Raw genomic sequence first — 20,506 nt, forward strand, 5'->3', positions numbered from 1 at the left:
TATCTAGAAATATTTAATGAGACTCGTTTCTCAGATGTATACATGGAGATTGATAAAAATACATTGAAATATGCTCATTTGGAAAAGTCGATTTTCTTGCCTCACACATGTTTGCAGAAGTTTGAGATTTCGCATTGGCGATTAAGCAATTCGCACACTTCGTATCGCAATCGTGTTCAGATATAAATCAGCATTAAAAGACTATTAGACAATAGTGCAGCGAGTCCCCCTCAGGACATCCTGCTGGACGTCCCGCTCTCCCTGGCAGTTGATTACATTTTTTTTGTTTCTTCGATTACTCGAAAGTATCAGCACGTCGGTCATTAAACATTGTAATGGCAAAACTATATGGAACGCAACGTCAAAGTGCAGAATAAGAAACGTGGAAACAATTACCGCACGCAGCTACACTCGCTACTGACACACAAGAGGGAGCGACCAAAAAAAAAGAAAAAAAGTACATTGCACAGAGTTGTGTATTGCTGTTATTAACATAATAATATCCATCAACATCATTATTATCGTGACATCAGACGTCGCGTAACGTCTCGTAGGTAACGATAAAATATATCGTATATGGCAATAATGCGCGTGACAAACTAGCTGAGTTGAGAGTCTGGCGTAAAGTTCTTTGAAAATCTAGAGTCCGTGAGTGTAAATTGCTTCTCACACGCTGGCGATACCGAACGCACAACACAACGGAGTACATCGACTTGCACTCGAGAACCTTAGGCATTACACGTTATATTCTCGTTCATTGACACAATTTTCCAAATATCAAAACGTTACATTCGGGGACCGTTCGCGAAACGTAACTCTTTGGGCTGCTCGCAATCGATCGTGCGGTGCTCGCGCAACGGGGTTGCCCACGTAACTCCGTTTCCCTTCCTCGAGGGGCTCGCGTTCTCCAGTGAAGCGTATCGTTATCAAGTAGAAAACAGTCGAGTCGCAACAATACTGGCAGCGCGGGAGGCAGTTAATGCTGCTAGTCGATCTAAAGTGTACGTATGCTATCTACATCAGCTAGTTTACATCAGCCAACAACACCGTTCCTTCTCGTTTACAATTTCCAAGACGATTTGTGCAAAATATGACGTTACAAACACGACAGACTTGAAAAACTCGAATTCCACGGATTATTTCATTCGTAAGTTGACGCTGAGATAAGGCAAGGAACTATGGCCCCTTCCGCTTCCGCTTTCGACGTACGCGTAAGCGAACAAAATCAACTTCCGACTATTAACTAACACACGATGCTGCGAGATAACATTGCTAAAAAATAATATTGCCATAAGTATAATCTTTGTCTACTATATCTAGGGATACAGGATGTAATTATACATTATACATCTATTCGTTCGCATAGATTGACGCATACATACACGCATACGTAAACACAATCGTTCGCAAAAGTTGAAAATACATACAAGTATGTTCACACGAACGTTCCAGTCAAATGGGAGATCGGTTGCAAAAAATTTTCGAAAGAATAAAGAATCATTTTACATACAATGTATTTCTCTCCTGTTTTATCCTGCGTGTAAAATTATTCAAGATGATCAAAAGCGAATATAAAATATTTGACTTTATACAGTACATCATTGTTATTTTATGCACACATAAAGTATAAACATTTTTGCAATTTTCGCGATTAAATTTTTTCACTTTTCGATTATCTCAATATTTTTTTTTAATTGTTTGCAGGAAAGCAGAAAAGATTGTTACACGAGGAACTTTCTATGTACTCTCAAACTTTGTAAGTAACATTATCACTTTATGCAATCTCTCTGTATATCGATCAATTAATAATTATATGAAGCTATACAACGTATTAAAATATTCTCGAACACAACTATATCTCGCTTTCTCTCTCTGATGCGAGACTGCAATGGAAAATCAGGGAAATTGCCATAGTACATACCATCGTACATATTTACATATATCGTTAACGAATGCCATCACCGATAAAGCTTTCAGTGCCGTCACAGCCCCTATACGATTTTTCGCTCGTGCACAGAATTTATCATACAAAATAGAATTGTTTAATATCTACAGAGCGTCGAAAATCACATTTCTGTGTAATCCATTAAGTGATGTCACACTGAAGACTTTCGTCACGATTGAATCTTGATCACGTCGGACTGACCGGACGTGTCCTCATACTACATAATCTTGTTCGGGAATGATGTGTAAAACAGTAGATAGGCACTCGTGTTTTGAGACTTTACTTGGCTGGATGACACCTCCGTGACAGTCTGGTCGTCGTACTTGTACCATCTGCAAATATATTTATTGAAAATGTTCATTATATTGCCGCCACATCAAGAGTCTCTAAATTCCAACATTTATATTAAACAATGCACATATTACTAATACAACAAAATATTTATCAAAAAAATAAATAAATAAAATAATAAAAATTCCGTCGTTAGCAAGTCAATGCTCTCTACGTACTTATTCTGAGTGGCGTTCTTGCAGAACGCCGTGTAGTGGCCGGCTTCCATCGTCCCGTAATGATTCGACATCGCGTACAGGGTATAATTGTAATTGCGAATGTTGTTCGCTGGTATCGTGTTTTCCCTGTTCTCCGAGACGAGGTAGGGCTTCAGATTGAAGCCCACGAGGGGAAAATCTACGGCGATGTTGCGCTTTTCGAACCAGCCGCCGTTCTCGCCAAAACGGTTCAAGTGAATCACGACGATAGGCGCGAGCTTGACAAAATCGAACTTCTTTATGGCGTCACGAGGCGTTTGACACTTTGGACACTTCCATCCGTTCACTTTCTGTCCCGACACGAACTTGTCCATGCATTCCTAAAATGGCAAAGCAAAACGCTCGGATTACGCATGCTTTTTCATCTCTTACTAGATTTAATAAGTAAAATAAATTTAGACAATTTAATTATATATTACACATAGAAAAATCATGTTATCATCGAAAACTCAATCGTTTAATGTAAAATACTCACATTTAAAGTACATCGATTGGACTGAGACAAAGACATTGTTAAACTATTAAACGTCTCGTACGTAATACTCGCTTGCTTGCAGAATAAACACGTGATAGTGGATTTTAATTGTCCGAAAAATAAGTCTGATATCATAGATTTTTGGTAATTCATCGACTTGTACCATTCCTTCTCCGCGCCAGACAGCGAGGCTTGTGTCGGAATTCTCATTTCCTACGAATAAAGTTCCAGTATCTCTGCAATCAATCTTCGTTATATCGTTAATCGCGGGTTTTTTTTACCTTCTTAAGTTCACCGTGCATCCATTCTAAGAGGAACATGAGAAATTCGTGAGAATCTTGTTGCTCCTCAGTCTCAAATTGCACCTTGTATTGCCCTACCGCACCCTGGCAATGATGACGAATGAGAAAATGATGATATCGACATGACAAAAATCGAGCGCGCTTACTTGAAAAACGGGCAGAATTAAATCGCGCGATTCGGAAGTGAGGATCAAGGTACCTTTAGGTCGTGAGGAGAGATGCTTTTGTACTGGCCTCTCCATAGCGCTTTAATTACTTGCGCCACCTCCTCCACGACTTGGCCTTGCGTATTATCGTAATTCGTGAGATCGTCAATGTACGAATCATCGGTGAAGTACTTGGCCAAGTTCGTAGTGTTGCTCAGACACTGAATGATGCTGTTCATGTAACAAGAATTGCCCAAATTCTTCAAGCCGGTTATGCCTGGGTGCTGCAAGTACAACAGGCCGATTGTCACGCCGGTAAGACGCATCGCAATCAATCGTAACGTAAGCACATACACTCGCGCGCGCGCACGCACGCACACACACGTTATGAGAAAAGATGATACGTTAATTAAAGCCTTTCATCGAAAAGTCTAAACTTTACCGCTTGTCTCTTATACATAGTATTCCATTTTCAGTTCGCATGCCTTTTACAGGCGTACATCCGAATGAAGAAAATAAACTTTGACGAGCACGAGTTGTAGCATTCATATACGGCAAAACTTCGCGCAAAATTTTGTATATTATGAAACTGTTCCAACGCGATTCGCGCTATTGCGAAATTGTTGGACAGAGAGAGGGCAACTGCACGAGCGACTGATCCTTTTCCAAAATGCGAATTTCGCAGTTGCTGAACCGCACGAACTACTTTCGCATAACGTAATAAGCGACGACGGGTTTATCGATCTATTTACATGAACGCGCGATAGACAATCAAATCTTGTAAGACCGTTGTTTGGTGCGCTGACACACCAATGACCAATCTGTCATTTATTATGTTTTCAGAGATTTACTGCTGTTTTCACAGCACGATTATTTTTTAACGGTCAAATATAGTATTTTATGAATACAGTCGTAGATTCTTATTAATATTTATTAAATTGTTAGTTTCGCACGATAAATAAGTATAGTGCGAGCTACCAAGAAAATCGTTAGATGTAATAATTAAAAAAAAAAACAGAAATACATTTTAATACACAGTTTTACGTGAAAGAATAACAAAGGTAATTAAAACTAAGTAAAACTATTAAAATTTTAAATAAAAATCCTCAAATAAAAGTCCCCTTAAATAAAAATCCTCAAATGTATCACCTAAGCATTAAAATAAGATACAAATCGCAGAAGCACATTCTGTTTCTCCACCATTAATTACCTTCCTAAAGTAATTGAACAATTGTAACGGGGTGCATTTCCTTTGCAGATACCCCATAGTCTGGCATTTTTCATCACATTATTCACATTTGAATTATAGCTCGTATTGATAGATTAATATTACAAATATATCGTTTAATTGATCTCGGATAATCAACTTTTTATCACGATTAGCTTCCGCCTTCTGATAATAAGCGTTTTTTTAATAGCGTGAGACAAAAACTCGCGGGTACTTTTGAAAGCCGAGACCAACATGCCGCGACCGGTGATGCTGGATCTGGCAAACGTTTCTCGTACACTGGCACGTGTGTATCGTAGCAATAATCATCAGTTCATCTGCGGATTGGATTGAGAAACCCCGCGAGTGTCAAGTTGTACCACGTGCGCACACCTGCGCGCACACATTTATTGTGTTACGCTGCATGTGCCCGTGCAGTGTGACGCGTGACCCACGAATCGCAGAAATTTCATTCTCCCGTGCGATAAAGTCGCACGAGAGAAATCGAGACACGTGCCAGAACTCGCTGATTTCGCGCGTGTTTGCCGATCCTGATGATAGTGATGTTTACGTAGATGTTACTGTCAAAATATTGTAAGAGAATTAAAGTGAAGAAAACTCGGGCAATTAGTTTTTACATTCTTTCAGCTATGCTTCAGATAAAGAACAAATATGTATATACACAAATGTAGAACTTTCATGTATCCATGTAATCCTAATGACTACGTTAATGGTAAAGGTAATAGTAAAATAAAATAATTATCATACACGGGAGGGAGGAGACAAACAGTACCGTATCACTATATTCTAAGTAATAATTACCATGCTAATGTTAAAATATCACACTCGCGCGCGCAGCACACGCAATTTATGCTAAGCGTTACATAAAGAAGAAGAGTGAGGACCCAACACCACGATCGTTAAACAATAAATTTGGAATAAATTATCACATATTTTGGAACGTGATTGTCATCAGATCTGAGACCGTCGCGGTAAGTGAGAAAGCAAAAAGCTGCGACAACGTTACGATCACAAATTTGCAATTTTGCCGGAAGCGCCCGTACGATTCTTTTTTTTTTGTCTGGATAAGTACTTACAACACTGCCGTGAATAGGAGTCATTCGTTCCTCCCGACTCCCCCAACTAAGAGGAGACACTTTGACGTTTTCATTCCCAATAGATCCATTCTTATTGCGAGGCGATATACGTGGCTTAGAAGTTCTATCTACCCGAGGTGCTTTACGATCTCCCAACTAATGGAATTGAACGTAAGAAATGTTCGTGTGTAATTATGCGGTTGCTATTGTAAATGTAGATAAAAAACAAAAGAAAGTGGACGGGGTAGGTATTGTACCCGCGGGATTTCTCGTACCTGCAGGAGATTCGGGCTCGAGTAGGAGCGCTCCAAGCCGCTGTTGATGGACGAACCATCGATTCTCAGTGGTTCTTTGTAAACGTCGACTTCATTTTGCTTCGTTCTTTCCCGGTATTCCCTCACTAACAGTTCTCTGCATCCACGTATGAACATGCCAGTTATATAAATAATAAAGAATGTGCCCCATCTAATCACAGATTTCATTAACAAGGAGATTTCGCGAACTGCTAACTCAACTTGCGAATGAGCCATAGTGCATTCGAAATGAGAGGTCGAGGGTATAAACGTTATACGTGTTAGAGCTTTTGGGTGTATAGGCCTTAGGTTTTGGAGAAAAATGCTAAATGTGAGCATTTTCCAGCTGTAAGGGAAGTGTGGGTAGCTAAAATTCAGCTTGGAGCGCGCTAGCTTAATGGTTAAGCGTGGGTCTGGTCTTTTTGCCATCCTTGCAAGCTGGGTTCGACCGCGTCGTGACAATTTTTTTTCTTCGGACGTCTCTGTTCAATTGTTTTATTCTTTAAATAATAATTTATTATGTAAATGATGATTTATTATACTGTTTTGTTAAATATTTTGCAGTTATTTATGTGTAATGAAAAATAACAATAGTTTTTGTATATTTTTTATATCTTTTTTAACTTATTAATTCTGACATGGCTGTACAATTTTGATAATCTATATAAAAACATTGAAAACATGTTTCGCACACCATGAACATTTTATAAATGGAAACCGCGTGTTGCAGACACGTGGTACATTTATTGTTACGTACATCGGGTGGAAAACATAACTGATCAATGTGTTTATAAATATATACAAAATATTTACCTTTAAAATACGCAACGCTATCAACTAAATTTTCTTTTGAATCTTTTCTGTTGAAGATATGTTCTTTCAAGAACGGATTCACACTTGCTTCCATTTTTACAGCTCTACAAACTCGATGTTTAACGCAAAGAATAAACGGAGACTAACAGAGTCTCGAGAATAATGACCAAGAGAACCCAACACAGTCCTAACGGTCGTTGTTGCACGCATGCGCTAGAGAGAACAAATATTTTCCAGAAAGTATCTCAAAAAATGATTGAATTCGCTTGGTATGCGTCACAGTTAGCACATGCAAATTATCACCCGCAACACTGTACAGCAATGTCAGATTTTTTTATATAATAAATAAATTTTTATATTATAATTTTACATTTTTATATAATAAAAAAACAGACATAAAAAGACAGAAACTATTGTTATTCTTCATTATACATAAATAACTGAAAAATACTTAACAAAACCTCATAATAAATAATTATTTACATAATAAATTATTACTTAAAGAGTAAAAAATTTTAATTGAACAGAGACGTCTGAAGAAAAAAATTGTCACGACGCGGTCTCGAATGCCAGCTTGCACGGATGGCAAAAAGACCAGACCCACGCTTAACCATTAGGCTAGCGCGCTCCAAGCTGAATTTTAGCTACCCATACTTCCCTTACAGCTGGAAAATGCTCACATTTAGCATTTTTCTCCAAAACCTAAGGCCCATACACCCAAAAGCTCTAACACGTATAACGTTTATACCCTCGACCTCTCATTTCGAATGCACTATGGCTCATTCGAAAGTTGAGTTAGCAGTTCGCGGTATCTCCTTGTAAGCTAACACAATAAGAATCATACGAGCCATGGAACGTACAGAACGAACAAAATCCACTTAAAGTAATACGAAACGATACTAGCATCAAGATGCGAGTCAGAATTTTTAATATATCGAGTCACTTGATCCATATCGGTCTATTGTGTATCACAAATCTGTGAGCGTCTTCATGCGTGTCAAATCACTCGACTGACTGCTCACTATTTACCATTTTCTTGGGCATAGGACAATGTAAACAGTGACGAACGGTGATACTTAACCGATCGCTTTATCAATATCATCCAGAGTGGAAAGAAGCTAAGCTTTTTAATTTGAAAATGGTAGGTGTTCCCAGCCAATCGCTTTTCGTTGCCCTCGCACCGCGCGGGAAAATAAAACCCTCGCGACATGGATACGGAAGAGCGTGAATAATAGAGGAAAACGCGGCTACCACGTTGCTTGTGGCTCGTATTGATTCCTTTTGCTGTTAAAATGTAATAGAATTCCCCTGCAATATTAATTAACCGGTACGTGTACTCACTCCTGCAACTTCTTCCGATCGCTCTCGATGTCTTTGATTTTCTTTTTCAGCAGAGAGAGATTGAACTCGAGGTTTGTCTTCTCGTTGTCATCGGTGGGGTTGAATTTGATCGCGTCCGCCTCCTTGCAGTACACGTTAAACTCATTCTCGACTGTCAGGTACATCTTGTGCTGCAACAGAAATAGATCGATAAAAAGAAGCCAATCGTCGACGATCGATAATTTATTACGATCATCCCGAGATTGATTATGGCTCTTGAACGTATTTTGCGGTAGAAATGCAAAGCAGTGTCCACCTACGGCGGTGTTGCCACATTTTGCGTGCAAGAGCCAATGGATCACGGCTAATGAATGATCGAACGACTGAATTAAAAGTAAGTAACAAGCGTAAGCACCATCTCGTCCAATTTGCCTTTCAGAGATTTGATATCCGTGCGTATGTACTGCTCGTCGCTGGCGCTGTACTTGTCGTCGCGCAGCGAGTAGAGCGCGTACTCCTGGTTGAACAGCTCTTCGGCCAACTTAGACTTGGATTTCGCCAGCTCGTTCAGCTCCTTCATGAATCTCAGCACCTCCTTGCATCGCGGATCGTACGTCTTCAGCGCGGCCGGTTTGCTGCTCCGATCGATCACGGGCTTCGCGTTGATCTCGTTCTGCGACGGTGCCTTGTGCTGAGCAGCTGGCGCGTCCGGGTTCTCAAACTGTTGCGCGTTCGCGGCATCGCCGCGGAACGGCAACTGTTTGCCGTCGATCAAAATCGTCACGTGACTAGTGAAATTCTTGGTCTTGGCCGGCGAGACGACGTCGTTGCTGTTCGACCTGGCGTGCTTCGACGCCGCGGACTTCTTGTCACCGTGATCCATTTCCATGTCCACGTCCTTGACGGCAGTCGCCGCGTTGCTCGGCTTGTTCTGCGCTTTCGTCGAGTCCTCGTTCTCTTCATCCGAATGCAACCAATCCGGATATTCAATCGGAATGAAATCCAAAATCTCGTTCGCGACGTCGTTGAACTCGGGCACAGCCACATTGGAATTCGTTGTAAACGTCGGATACGTCATCAGCCACTCTTGGTAGCCTCCGTTGAGAATCTTGATCTTCTTATACTTTGTGCCGGGATCCCATTTCTCGAAAATGTCCTTCAGTATGTTCAGATAAGTGCTGATCGTCAAAGTTTCCTGCGTAGTGTTCCAGTCCACCAGGATTATTACGTCCACGTACTGCGCCGACCGATGCTTAAATAAATCGAGTGACTGCTTGTCCTTATGAAAGCAATTCGCGAACTTGTAGCCCAGCTTTCTGAAAGCGAACACACCATGATGAACGTTCCAAGCGCGCCGATGAATTGAAAAAAAGGATATTTTATAAAATTAGAAAGTTATAAGCGAAAAAAATTACGCGAGATGTACTTACCCCGGTTTAATTTCCGATTGTGGAATGTTGATGCACTTGTTGAACGTCATTTTGGAACTGTCATAGTGAGCCTTCTGCCTGACGTCGATGATCAAATACTTGCTGTTATTTTTTTGCGATAGAGAATACAATTGATTGCACGATATAAAGTTGTCACTGTCGCCGTACAGAGGATCGTCAGTCGGGGTCTCTGGTAATTTCAAGCTAATATCGCCACTCGGCGCGTAGGCCTTTGCCGCATCCACTCCGTCCGTGTCCACCTCCATTTTCTCCACCGCGTCGTTGTGCTTCCTGGAACTATGCTCATAGCGTATCTCTAACTTTTGCCTCAAGTCTGCAAGTATGTTTTTCACTTCATTTATCTAGAATACAAACATTCATGTATTTACGCACGGCGGCACACAGTTATCTGGCTGGTCACTCTGGCATACACTGCCATACACTGCTGCTTACCTGATCGACGGTCATGTTGGTGGAGATGGACTTGCCGTCCTTGTAATCCTGAGTTTTCTTCAGCCACTCGACCGTGTCCAGCCATCTCTTCGAGAAGATATATGCAGTCTCGTCGTCACCGTTCCTCTTCGCCACCTCGAACTTCTGGCGCATAGTGGGAAGCCTCTGGTACACGCTGCGCGGTTCCTTCCCCGCATAATTGACTCTCGCCTGCTTCACGAGATCATTTAAGCAGGTATACCCCAAATTCGCTCCGTTGGGCATCGTTGCTCGCTCCCGCAGCCTCGATCCTCGCCGCAAGATTGGAGCATCCAGTGACACTGGCGACGTGTTCGGCGCGATGTGCTGTCGGTCCAAGGATACGCGTTAATCGCTTAATCTACTTAGGGCCTTAGCTCATAGTGATTCGCAGAAGGGAACGTACCTGGGCAGGTGCTCCGAAACGCCGTGCACCAGTGCCGTCATTCACGCCTTCCTCGGCGTCATCGTTCTCGAAGGAAATGCCGACGTGATATTTGCAGGTTCGCGCCGCGAACGAGAACGATCGCGCGACTTGAAATATCTTCGTGGATCGTACGTGTCAGGTTTACGTCGACGGATTATAACCCGTCCTGCCGCGAGCGACGACGTACCTCCAGGACGGCAACTCTCTCTCTTGACTAGGCGCACCGGACGACACCGCGACGTCAAACCTCTCGTACGTAACTCGACGCTCCGCCTGTTCCCCTCATTTGCATTTTCTGCACTTTTCCCGTTCCTCCTCTCGCTTCCTCCCAGGCGTGCCGCGTGAGCGTGTATTCACTTTACTCCAACCGTAGCGAGAAGTGTACGTAACAATTACACCAAGATAAAGTTTTGACGGCGAATTGTGAAGTTTAACCTTTTCTAGGAAATCACATTTCCGCAAATTTTCGCGAAAGTTTTTATTTATCGTTTTCTTTCATAAGAAATAATAATAAGATAACGATTGACAATTCTTGATTTTTAAATCTTGTAAATTAATAATTCTTGATCTGACGTAATCAAGTTTTCTTGTTAAATATCAACATTTAAATGTCACGTTTATATATAATAAAATTTTCTCTTCTCACTTTTGTTATAATTCAACCAAATATAATAAATTATTACAGCATTACATTACATTCCAGCGTAACCGGAAACTGTAGATATTTTTATCTGATTTGACAGCTCTGGCAGTCGGCTTTAAAATCCCTAGTCCCAAAAGTCCCTAGAAGGGACTCAACACCAAGCACTGATATTACACGCAAGTGAACGGTCGAAAATTTTGTTTGTAGAACTTTGTGTATAATTTATAGAAAAATCTAAGTTTCCAAAATGACTATGGCAATGTTGCAACGACGTGCGAACGTGAGTATATAGAAATTTACATATTGTTAACAAGTTTTACGATACTAATGCTACAATAATTTTATCTTAACCTAACTCGATTGTTTGCTAATACGTTAATAAAACTTTTATTGCATAGGTAAGGCTGCCGCCAGAAGTGAACAGAGTTTTGTACATAAGAAATTTACCGTACAAGATTACAGCTGAAGAAATGTACGATATATTTGGCAAATACGGAGCTATCAGACAAATCAGGGTGTAAGTAGCGTATCATGTACCTGATTAAATATTTTATATGTGTGAAATCTTATGTGAAAATTGTTACGTGTTTTCATCGTTATAATTCTTATTTTAGAGGCAACACAGCTGAAACAAGAGGTACTGCATTTGTTGTGTACGAAGATATATTTGATGCAAAAAATGCATGCGATCACTTGAGCGGTTTTAACGTTTGTAATCGTTATTTAGTGGTCTTATATTATCAGAGCAACAAAGCTTTCAAGAGAATTGATGTTGATAAAAAGATGGACGATTTAGAAAAATTGAAAACTAAATATAATTTAAATGATGATAAAAAATAATTGATTATACGTACATTTAAGGTATTAATATAAAACAAATTATATAGTTATATACAAATATATATATATATATATGCATATTTCCATATATATATATAGTTCTGTAGATAATCTAATCTTAAATTTTATACTAAATGTCAAATGTCGAGTATCGCACACGAAAAAATATATATTTCTTTTTGCAGTTTCTGCATTGTTTCTTGAACTCCCTCTCCTATAAGGTATATTTGTAGTTTCTGATTTTTTATTAATCCTGCTTCAATTTCATCTATATTGGCCAGTGATCTGTCAGAATTTCCTAGCAGAATTTGTTGATACTGCATAAGTGACAAAAATCATTCAGGCTGTAAATTGCAATTCTATAGATGCCATTCATGTTAAACGGGTTACAGGAATACAGGCGCGCGAGTAGCAGTAGTTCCAATAATTTCGCTAGATGACACCATGATCGACACCCCGTGTCTCAAGCTTATCTTTCGATTATCTCCAGTACCCCGTACTTGGCTAGTGGAAGTGGAGTAGCTGCGCTGTCATACGCGCAAGTGGTGCGATGCGAACGGATTTTGTGCTCCCGATATGATGATTCATTGTGGCGATACGGATTTTCGAAGCGCCCGTTAAAATAACATTCATTTAGGGTAATACGGTATTCTCGGAAGCAAATAATTATCACGATACCGCCGAGTAACGTCTCGCTGACGCTTTATGCGCGCGTGTATCTTCACGGAAGCGTTATTATCGAGCGCCAACCGACAGGATGGATGTTCTGAACAAGCTTCGTAACACAGTCAGCAACACTATCAGCAACACCGTCCAAAACACGGCGTACGGCCTGTCACAGCTGTCCAGCGTCCTACCTGGCAATCCCGTGACCAGGGAATTCGAGGCGACCGCTCATGTGGCGAGCGCTGGGCCAGGATTGTTGTGGAGGGTGTACAGCGGCTACAAGAAGTCCACCAAGCAGGAGGCTGCGATCTTCGTCTTCGAGAAGCGCATGCTGGAGAAATGGTCCACCAAAGCTGATCGGGAACTGGTGCTGGAGACCCTCAAGCGGGGTGTGATGCAACTGACGAAGCTGCGCCACCCACAGGTTCTGACCGTGCAGCATCCGCTGGAGGAATCAAGAGACAGTCTTGCGTTCGCGACCGAGCCAGTATTTGCCAGTCTGGCTAATGTATTAGGTAGACAAATAAGCTTTGACGCACATCAGTAAACTAATTTTTAAGAGATACTATGGGATCGTACTATGCTTCACGAGATTTCATTGAATTTGTTAAACTGTCTCAGGTAATCAGGAGAATATACCTCAACCAACTCCAATGAGCTTGAAAGGTTACAAGTTGCACGACATAGAGATTCGTTACGGGCTGCTGCAATTGGGAGAAGGCTTGGCGTTCCTACACGGCGACGTGAAACTGCTGCATCGGAATCTGTGTCCCGAATCGATTGTTATCAATGTCCACGGGGCGTGGAAGATATTCGGCTTCGACTTCTGTGCCTTAAATCAAAGTTCGGACAGCAAACAGGTATAATGATTATTAGCAGGTCATTAACTGATAAGCCAGGACTGATATCTCTGTCAGTTGTAGCACTGTAGGGCAATATATTTGTTAATCGATTATATTTATCAAGAAAGATATAAAGAATCATGATATCTTTATGCATTTTTCTCTTCTCCGTAGCCATCGTGGTCATATCTGGATTACGATCCGACACTCCCGGCTGTTGTGCAACCTCAATTGAATTACCAGGCGCCCGAGTGCGTATTAGCGAGCAGCAACGGGCCGCCGAGCGATATTTTCGCCTTGGGCATGCTGGTGTATACGATACATTCCTCGGAGCACAAGCCGCTTCACGAATCGCACAATGACTTAGGGAAGTGCCGACGTTTTCTAGAGAGTTTCAAGGGTTCCAACGTCTCGGCAAAACTGTTACCGATTCCCGAGTCTCTGCGCGATACCGTGAAACTCATGCTGAGTCACAGCCCGGAGCTGAGATTAGACGCCCATCAGTTCATCAAGGTAGCTTTCGCTCGCAGCAATTTTCAGTGAAATATACTGAATTCCTTAATTATTTTTTTCATCTAATTAAAAAATAATCGATTACGTGTCTATTCCATTTTGTATTGAATTCTTGCAGATTGAATACTTCACTGACATCGGTGTTAAAACGCTGAATTACCTGGACAAATTGTTCCAATGGGATAACCTGCAAAAATCGCAATTTTACAAAGGTCTTCCGCAGCTGTTGAAGCAACTGCCGCACAGAGTTGTACTGCACAGAGTGCTACCTGCCCTTTACAAGGAACTGGTTAATCCACCTATGATACCGTTCGTATTGCCGAGCATACTGCAGGTGATGGAGGTCACTGAGGTCGAGGAGTTCCGAGAACATATTCTTCCTAATCTGAGACCCGTTCTTGCTTTAGAAGATCCGCCGCAAGTAAGTGCATGCGGCTTCCATGAGGCCTCACCAAAATAGTAAAAATTTTCTAACCTGAAAAATAAAAAAAATAACGTTGATAATTAATTACGGTACAACGACAAGTAACGTGCGTGTGAATGCTCTTTGCAGATCAGCCTGGTCCTCATGCAGCAGGTAAATCTACTGCTCAAGCTGTGTCCCACGGACGTGATCAAGACCGACATAGTGCCTATGCTGCTGCGTGCGCTGGAATCCGAATGGGAGCAGCTGCAGGAGCTCTGCCTGTCGGCGCTGCCGAACATAGTGACGATGATCGAGGGACCGGTGATCAAGAACTCCATACTGCCGCGGATGAAGAAGATATGCATGTCGCCGGGGAAGAAACCCAGCAGTCTCGGAGTCCGCGTTAATTGCTTGCTGTGTCTCGCGAAGATGTTGCCGAGCTTTGACCGCTGGCTGGTGTTCGACCAGATATTACCGTTCCTGCAGGAGGTTCCTCATTCCGGCGAACCAGCCATTTTAATGGCTATTATAGGTAACGTCAAACTTTCATTTCTCTTGCGCAGCAGAGAGACCTACTTCTGGGCATTATCCTATTTTTCTCCAACGTAATTCTAAATATATAATAAAATATAAAATAAATATAATAAAAATTAAAAAAAATTAAAATTAAAATTAAAAAAGAATTTTATTGTTGACAGGTATCTACAGGATGTTACTCACTCACAGCAAATTGGGCATGGGCAAGGAGATACTCGCAACGAAGGTACTACCTTTCCTCTTGCCGCTCTCTATAGAGCAGAATCTTAGCATGTCGCAGTACGAGACGCTCTCCACGCTAATCATCGACATGATAAACCGAATAACGAGCGAGCATCGGGAGGCGTTACGACAGCTGGACGCGGTGCGCCGCGAGACGCAACAGCTCGATCAGGCGCTGTCTCAAGTAGCGTCGCCCACGTTTATGCAAAGTAACCACCTGAACGATATCAGTTTAACGCCCGAAATCCCATCCCCGAATGCTAATCCGAAACCTACGAGTATCGAGAACGGATTAACTATGGAAGATAAATTCAGGTGTGCATCAGCGAGTCTTTCGAAAATTTTGTTATAATTTTATTATTATTTTATTTTCTTCATTATATTGACTCGTAGCATTGAATATGTTGACGTTTATCTTTCCAGGTTGATTCAGCAGCAGGAGACCCATCAAAGGCTGCAATCTCAATCTATATTGACTCCCAAAGCCGTGTCGCAACCGACGAAGCCGCAGCCGAAGGATCTAACCGCGACGCTGCTGAAGAATAATCTGGACGAATTAAATCTGTCGATGTCGAGGTCGACCATGTCGCAGCCGGATTACAACACGGCCAAGAGCACCGCAGGTTTATCCTGGAACAAGAATAACAACGTTAATCAACTGCAGTCGCAGTTTCTGATGTCTCCGACGCTGAATTCGCAAGCGATGCAAGCGAGCAGGCCGATGAATTGGAATTCCAGTGGCATGAGCCCGTCCGTGAATTGGAACTCGCAGCAGTCCGCGACGATGTGGAACTCGATCGCTCCCCAGAACAACATGAATTTTACAGCGCAGCCGGAAATTGGGCCAAGCCCGATGAACTTTCCCGGAACGTTACAGCCTTTCGCGTCGCCGATCAATACGCAGGCCACCGCGAACAAGCCCAATTCATCTGCACAAGATATCATGGACTTGCTTAGTTAATCTAAATCTGGAATTAGCGACGGAATAAAAAAAAGAAGCAACGCGTATGAAAAATTGATGTAACAACGTTGCAGCAATTTTCTCCCTTTCGCTGCATTCTCGCAGCATTATCAAAGATGAAAGTCGCCGTTATACGTGATAACGTCACGAGAAGATAGATCGTCTTTTATACGAGCACGTGCGATCGAGGATTGCGGCGTTGTAGATATTTCAATGATTAACATTTTTATCGCTTTTAACACTTTATACGAAGAGATTTGTATAGAGTAATATAGTTGCAATCTGAAGGGATCTTAAGAAGAAACTGTCATCGTGAGAAAAGCATTTAGAACAGAAGTAGTATCTTCATATCTTCATACGATATTCTCGAAAGTGAAACGTTTTTCTTCGAAATAATTCTTTCGTGTCTCCAACATTTGAGGTCGGACTTTACGCGACGCAGTCTTGTATCGGCGTTCGCCTACGTTTCGCATACATTTTTTATTGCGATAATGTTATCGATAGCCGAAGAAGTTTGCATGTGTTGCAACAACCTTCTCTTCATTGTCAATTTTACGTTTTAATATTGATGAGCCACTGCGATGACTACTTAAATCGCGAGAGCTCCCTACTTGAGATCATCTTTCACGTAACATTAATCCGTACGCTAAACAGAAGATTAATTATACGTTACTACGACACGCGAAATAGTAGTAACCCGGAATGTGATAATTAAACGGAAGTCACACAAGTTTTGTACGGAAACGCATGGTGTCTTCGCCGTGATTTATCTCGCCATACCTGTCTCACGCTTACGTACGATCACGATATGTACATAGTCCGCTCGCGGGTCGAAGGGAAATTTAATATAAAAATTATTTAATGTAGATGTTGCTCACGCGGATCATTCGAAATCACGGATTGTCGTTTCCATTCCACATTTCGTGATTTCGAACGAAATCGCGTTGTTCGTGCGTATACATGTCGCAATCTGTAGATTTTATTGACACCAGTATCATCTGCTGACATCATTCATCATGTCATATCAACATATTAACTGCAGAAACAAGATTTTATTTTATAATGTATATTTCTATTATTGTAAAATATAATTAAAATAATTAGACGTTTATCGTTTGTGTTACGAATGTTTGAAGGTACGATGCATTTAATTTCATCCCGAAATTTCGTACTGTAAAGCATGCCCCTGAGTGTTATTTAATATAAAAATTAATATTCCTTTAAGTAGTATGCAATTGTTATCTCTTCAAGCAAATATTTTTGCAATTCCGATGAGATCGTAGGAAAATTATGCGTACTCGTAATCGTTACCTTGAATCTGTTCGTTATTTATTTCACTGTTGTGCATTATTGTTAACGATTACTATCCGAGTCTAATAAAACTGCTTTAAAAGTGTTATCCATTTTTTAATTTACCATTCTCGTCACATTCGTTACCTTCCTTTCATCCGCTATTAACAATTATATGCAAAAACTTTCACCTAAAATTCTTGAACAAATTTATAAGTATTATTCGGTAATTTAAATGCTCTCGCGTAAATTAGCTTTATCATCATCGATTGCACAACTTTTTTTATTTATAATTCTCATATCTTCTTTGAAAAAAGGAAGATAGGGAATACTGTTTATCTGCTAAGTACCAAACCTTTCCATCTTTCTTTTCTTCAATCAATATTCTCTTTTCATCCATGCAACTCGTTTTCTGCAATTGACGACGCGTGTAAGCTGCGTGTAAGGGACGCGAGTTCATAACCGAAAAAATAAGGGTTTGCGTGTTGAAGAGGGACAATCACCCCGCGTAGTAGTTGTTTTGTCCGTCATAAAGAGCCACCGACTCCTTTGTTCTCGGAACACCGCGCAATTAGGTTTCGCAGACGCCGATAGCCATGCGTGTGTGCAGCGACGGAGAAATGCTGAAAGTATCGATTATTCAAGCTGTACTATCGTCGCCACGAGCCGCTCAAGAAGAAGCACTGAGACGAAGAGAATACTCACCCCCTATGTCGAATAAAAAGACAATAAATACGAAAAATCCGTCGCAGAAAAAAATGAGGGCTCCGCTCGTTAATTGGCTGAATATGCCTACACAACCCTCCGTTCTCTTTGGACTTGCACCGTGAAGGGCTGCACAGAAGTGGTCTCGCACCCCGGGAAGTTAAGTGCTCAAACCCTCGTTTGTTTGAGAATGCATTACTCGCGATAATTATCGCTTGGTCTCGTTATCTGATGATTTATCGAGGAATAAAAACGCGAAGTGCTGGACAAATTTATTCTTATGTAAATGTAATTCTTCTCTATTCTTATGTGTTATCTTTATGTGTAGCCTATAAAAAAGAATAAAAGTACGTTTTAGTATCCTTAATACGTATCTTTATAAAAATCCAATTATTTTCTGGAATTTATGCAGTTATTTTTTTGTTTTAACTACATTTATATTATATTTATATTATATTATATCGACTATTATAAAGTCTTTAATAAAAGAGAGAAAAATGTAGACATCCCCATATACTCAATATACAAGCAATTTCTCCTTTCTCCACCAAATTACGGTGTTATATTGGCCATCCAACTTTACTAACATCAGCCCTTCTTCGTACAAATCACTCAAAGCCACCCCTGACTCCGGTGTTTCTGCAATTACTTCTTGGTCGTTTTCTTCGGAGGCAAGATATCGGATCATAATCCCCCCGGCTATTCCGAATTGGCCTTGCCTTTCCGGTCCCGAAAATACATCCAATGGCCTGACGGTGTGTATAGATCGGGCATTCATTCATAGAAGCCAACCTTCTGTCATAATGTGCGCCCCCGAGGCGCACCACGCCGAATGGCGAACGGGGGTGTGTGGGCAGCAACGATCCATCCCCCGTCTCGCGCAACACAGGGCAAGAGGGGTGGCCGGCGATCTCGGCTTCAGTCGCGATGTGCACGTCGCCACGCCGCAGTTGCTCTCCGTTTCGCGTTTCCGCAGGATACCTCGCCGACAAGCGAAAATTGCGCGTCGAATTTTCCTTGAATTCCGCTGATCTGTCGTAGCAATTCAAAACGAAAAAATGGTGATATTCGTGTGGTCTGATCAATTTATTAACGGAGACTCAATCGTTTACTTTTTGAGTTTGATGTAATCATCGCAGTGTCATCAACATCGGCGTTGACAGCAACTCTCCTCAGGAATATTTTATATTCTCTCGCGACTGAGATAGAAAAAGTCGCTGTGAACTTATTCAATCCAGACGTCTGCAACAACGCTGTCGTTGAAAGACTTAAATAAAACTGTTTGATTATTTTATTAACTAACAAAAGAAAAAAGGGAGAGAAGAGCCGTCGAAATAGAAAAGAGTGCCAGCTTCTTGACATTGTCCGATCCTCGTAAACATTTCTTGCCGGCGTTCTCCCTCTCGGCGGGAGGATAATTTCGTGTCCGTGGAGGGTTGACCCTCGGGGATGCGCGCGAGGGCGTTCGTACGGCGTGGATAGGCGAGCCGGCAATCTCGTGTGCGGCGGCCGGGCTCTCGATATCGATTCCAAGAGACCGCCGCCGTTGGAGTACTCGCGCACCCTCGCCGTCTTTCGGTCAGCAAAACAGTCGCTCATCGCTCGTCATCGTTGTCATCCATGCGCGCGGGATCGATGAGAGGCAAGATTGATCGATCAGGTCGGTGTCGGCGATCGAGCATCCACCCCGTATGAGTGATCTGCGATTCATCTTGGAGAAGATGCGGATTGTCTCGGGATAGAGCAGCCACTACGTGTGAGCAAAGTACGTTGACAATACGTAAAAAATATTTTTTAAAAAATCTAAAACAATCGCAACGATATTAAACATTGAAAGATATTGTTCGTAAAATTATTGGAAACATAAGTTTGAAGCATCATGAAAAATTTCTTAACTCGGCAGAAAGTTTCCTTACGATTTGTATGAAATATAAAATTAATACTTGGTTTAATATAAGGACAATTTTTACCGGTTCAATTATTGCGATTTATTTTACGTCATAAATCGTTGATATATTTTGCGCATGTTTCGCGACTATCACGTTTAGAGCACTCGAATGATCCCAACATCGCGCCTCTGGCAGAGGGGTGATGCTTATCCGCGATATATATCGATGTTAATCACCACTACGCGTGTCTGTAGCGATAAGCAATGCCTGTGTCTGTCTGCGTGCGGTCGGTATTCTCTTCGTACACGGCAACGAACTCATTATTCCAATTGCATAATCGATCCAAATACCGCTTTCTACGCCATTCCGACACGTGGGTTACCCACATTGGTGATCATCCATCATTATTACGGTCATTATTATAAATATACTGTATGAATTAAACAAACTACACGCTGATAATCACTTTCCTTGATTAAATAATTAAATAATGAAACACGTAACAATAGTATCGTGTT

The 20,506-nt window shown here is 41.5% G+C and overlaps 3 protein-coding genes and 1 long non-coding RNA gene across 5 annotated transcripts; 2 read left to right on the forward strand and 2 right to left on the reverse strand.

Annotated features, from left to right (window-relative positions):
* LOC105276410 (ubiquitin carboxyl-terminal hydrolase 8) lies at positions 1-11,085 on the reverse strand. Of its 2 annotated transcripts, XM_026970815.1 has the most exons (12): positions 10,454-11,085; positions 10,030-10,374; positions 9,577-9,938; positions 8,562-9,462; positions 8,168-8,337; positions 5,996-6,131; positions 5,721-5,876; positions 3,470-3,700; positions 3,250-3,354; positions 2,969-3,181; positions 2,455-2,813; positions 1-2,277 (listed from the first exon to the last, which is right to left on the reverse strand). In XM_026970815.1, the coding sequence occupies exons 2-12, from the start codon at positions 10,291-10,293 to the stop codon at positions 2,163-2,165; spliced, it is 3,012 nt and encodes a 1,003-aa protein (XP_026826616.1). In that variant the 5' UTR covers positions 10,294-10,374; positions 10,454-11,085; the 3' UTR covers positions 1-2,162. The 2 variants fall into 2 exon arrangements, with proteins under 2 accessions (XP_026826616.1, XP_026826617.1); XM_026970816.1 differs by lacking the exon at positions 5,721-5,876.
* Positions 11,086-11,236: 151 nt separating this feature from the next.
* On the forward strand, positions 11,237-12,140 carry LOC105276553 (splicing factor 3B subunit 6). Its single transcript, XM_026970817.1, has 3 exons — positions 11,237-11,397; positions 11,516-11,634; positions 11,732-12,140. Exons 1-3 carry the CDS (start codon positions 11,365-11,367, stop codon positions 11,955-11,957), a joined length of 378 nt encoding a protein of 125 aa, XP_026826618.1. The 5' UTR covers positions 11,237-11,364; the 3' UTR covers positions 11,958-12,140.
* Positions 12,141-12,205: 65 nt separating this feature from the next.
* LOC105276408 (SCY1-like protein 2) lies at positions 12,206-17,503 on the forward strand. The gene is made up of 7 exons (XM_011333985.3): positions 12,206-13,138; positions 13,245-13,483; positions 13,640-13,978; positions 14,097-14,399; positions 14,532-14,916; positions 15,083-15,458; positions 15,567-17,503. Exons 1-7 carry the CDS (start codon positions 12,715-12,717, stop codon positions 16,102-16,104), a joined length of 2,604 nt encoding a protein of 867 aa, XP_011332287.2. The 5' UTR covers positions 12,206-12,714; the 3' UTR covers positions 16,105-17,503.
* On the reverse strand, positions 16,662-18,550 carry LOC105276409. Its single transcript, XR_893399.3, has 2 exons — positions 18,100-18,550; positions 16,662-18,017 (listed from the first exon to the last, which is right to left on the reverse strand). It is a non-coding gene; the product is annotated as an uncharacterized LOC105276409 (long non-coding RNA).
* Between the last annotated feature and the right edge of the window lie 1,956 nt (positions 18,551-20,506).

This window comes from Ooceraea biroi, chromosome 6, assembly GCF_003672135.1.
Source record: "Ooceraea biroi isolate clonal line C1 chromosome 6, Obir_v5.4, whole genome shotgun sequence".
Lineage (NCBI taxonomy): Eukaryota > Metazoa > Arthropoda > Insecta > Hymenoptera > Formicidae > Ooceraea > Ooceraea biroi.

Bases quoted from the DNA above. Each gene is read 5' to 3' on its own strand.
- LOC105276410 (XM_026970815.1), bottom strand. From the start codon at position 10,293: ATGCCCAACGGAGCGAATTTGGGGTATACCTGCTTAAATGATCTCGTG. The intron at 3,182-3,249 runs GTAAAAAAAACC...CTTTATTCGTAG, and splicing joins TGCACGGTGAACTTAAGAAG to GAAATGAGAATTCCGACACA. The intron at 2,278-2,454 runs GTACGTAGAGAG...ATATATTTGCAG, and splicing joins AAGAACGCCACTCAGAATAA to ATGGTACAAGTACGACGACC.
- LOC105276553 (XM_026970817.1), top strand. From the start codon at position 11,365: ATGACTATGGCAATGTTGCAACGACGTGCGAAC. The intron at 11,398-11,515 runs GTGAGTATATAG...TTTATTGCATAG, and splicing joins TGTTGCAACGACGTGCGAAC to GTAAGGCTGCCGCCAGAAGT. The intron at 11,635-11,731 runs GTAAGTAGCGTA...TTCTTATTTTAG, and splicing joins GCTATCAGACAAATCAGGGT to AGGCAACACAGCTGAAACAA.
- LOC105276408 (XM_011333985.3), top strand. From the start codon at position 12,715: ATGGATGTTCTGAACAAGCTTCGTAACACAGTCAGCAACACTATCAGC. The intron at 14,400-14,531 runs GTAAGTGCATGC...TGCTCTTTGCAG, and splicing joins CTTTAGAAGATCCGCCGCAA to ATCAGCCTGGTCCTCATGCA. The intron at 15,459-15,566 runs GTGTGCATCAGC...TTATCTTTCCAG, and splicing joins ACTATGGAAGATAAATTCAG to GTTGATTCAGCAGCAGGAGA.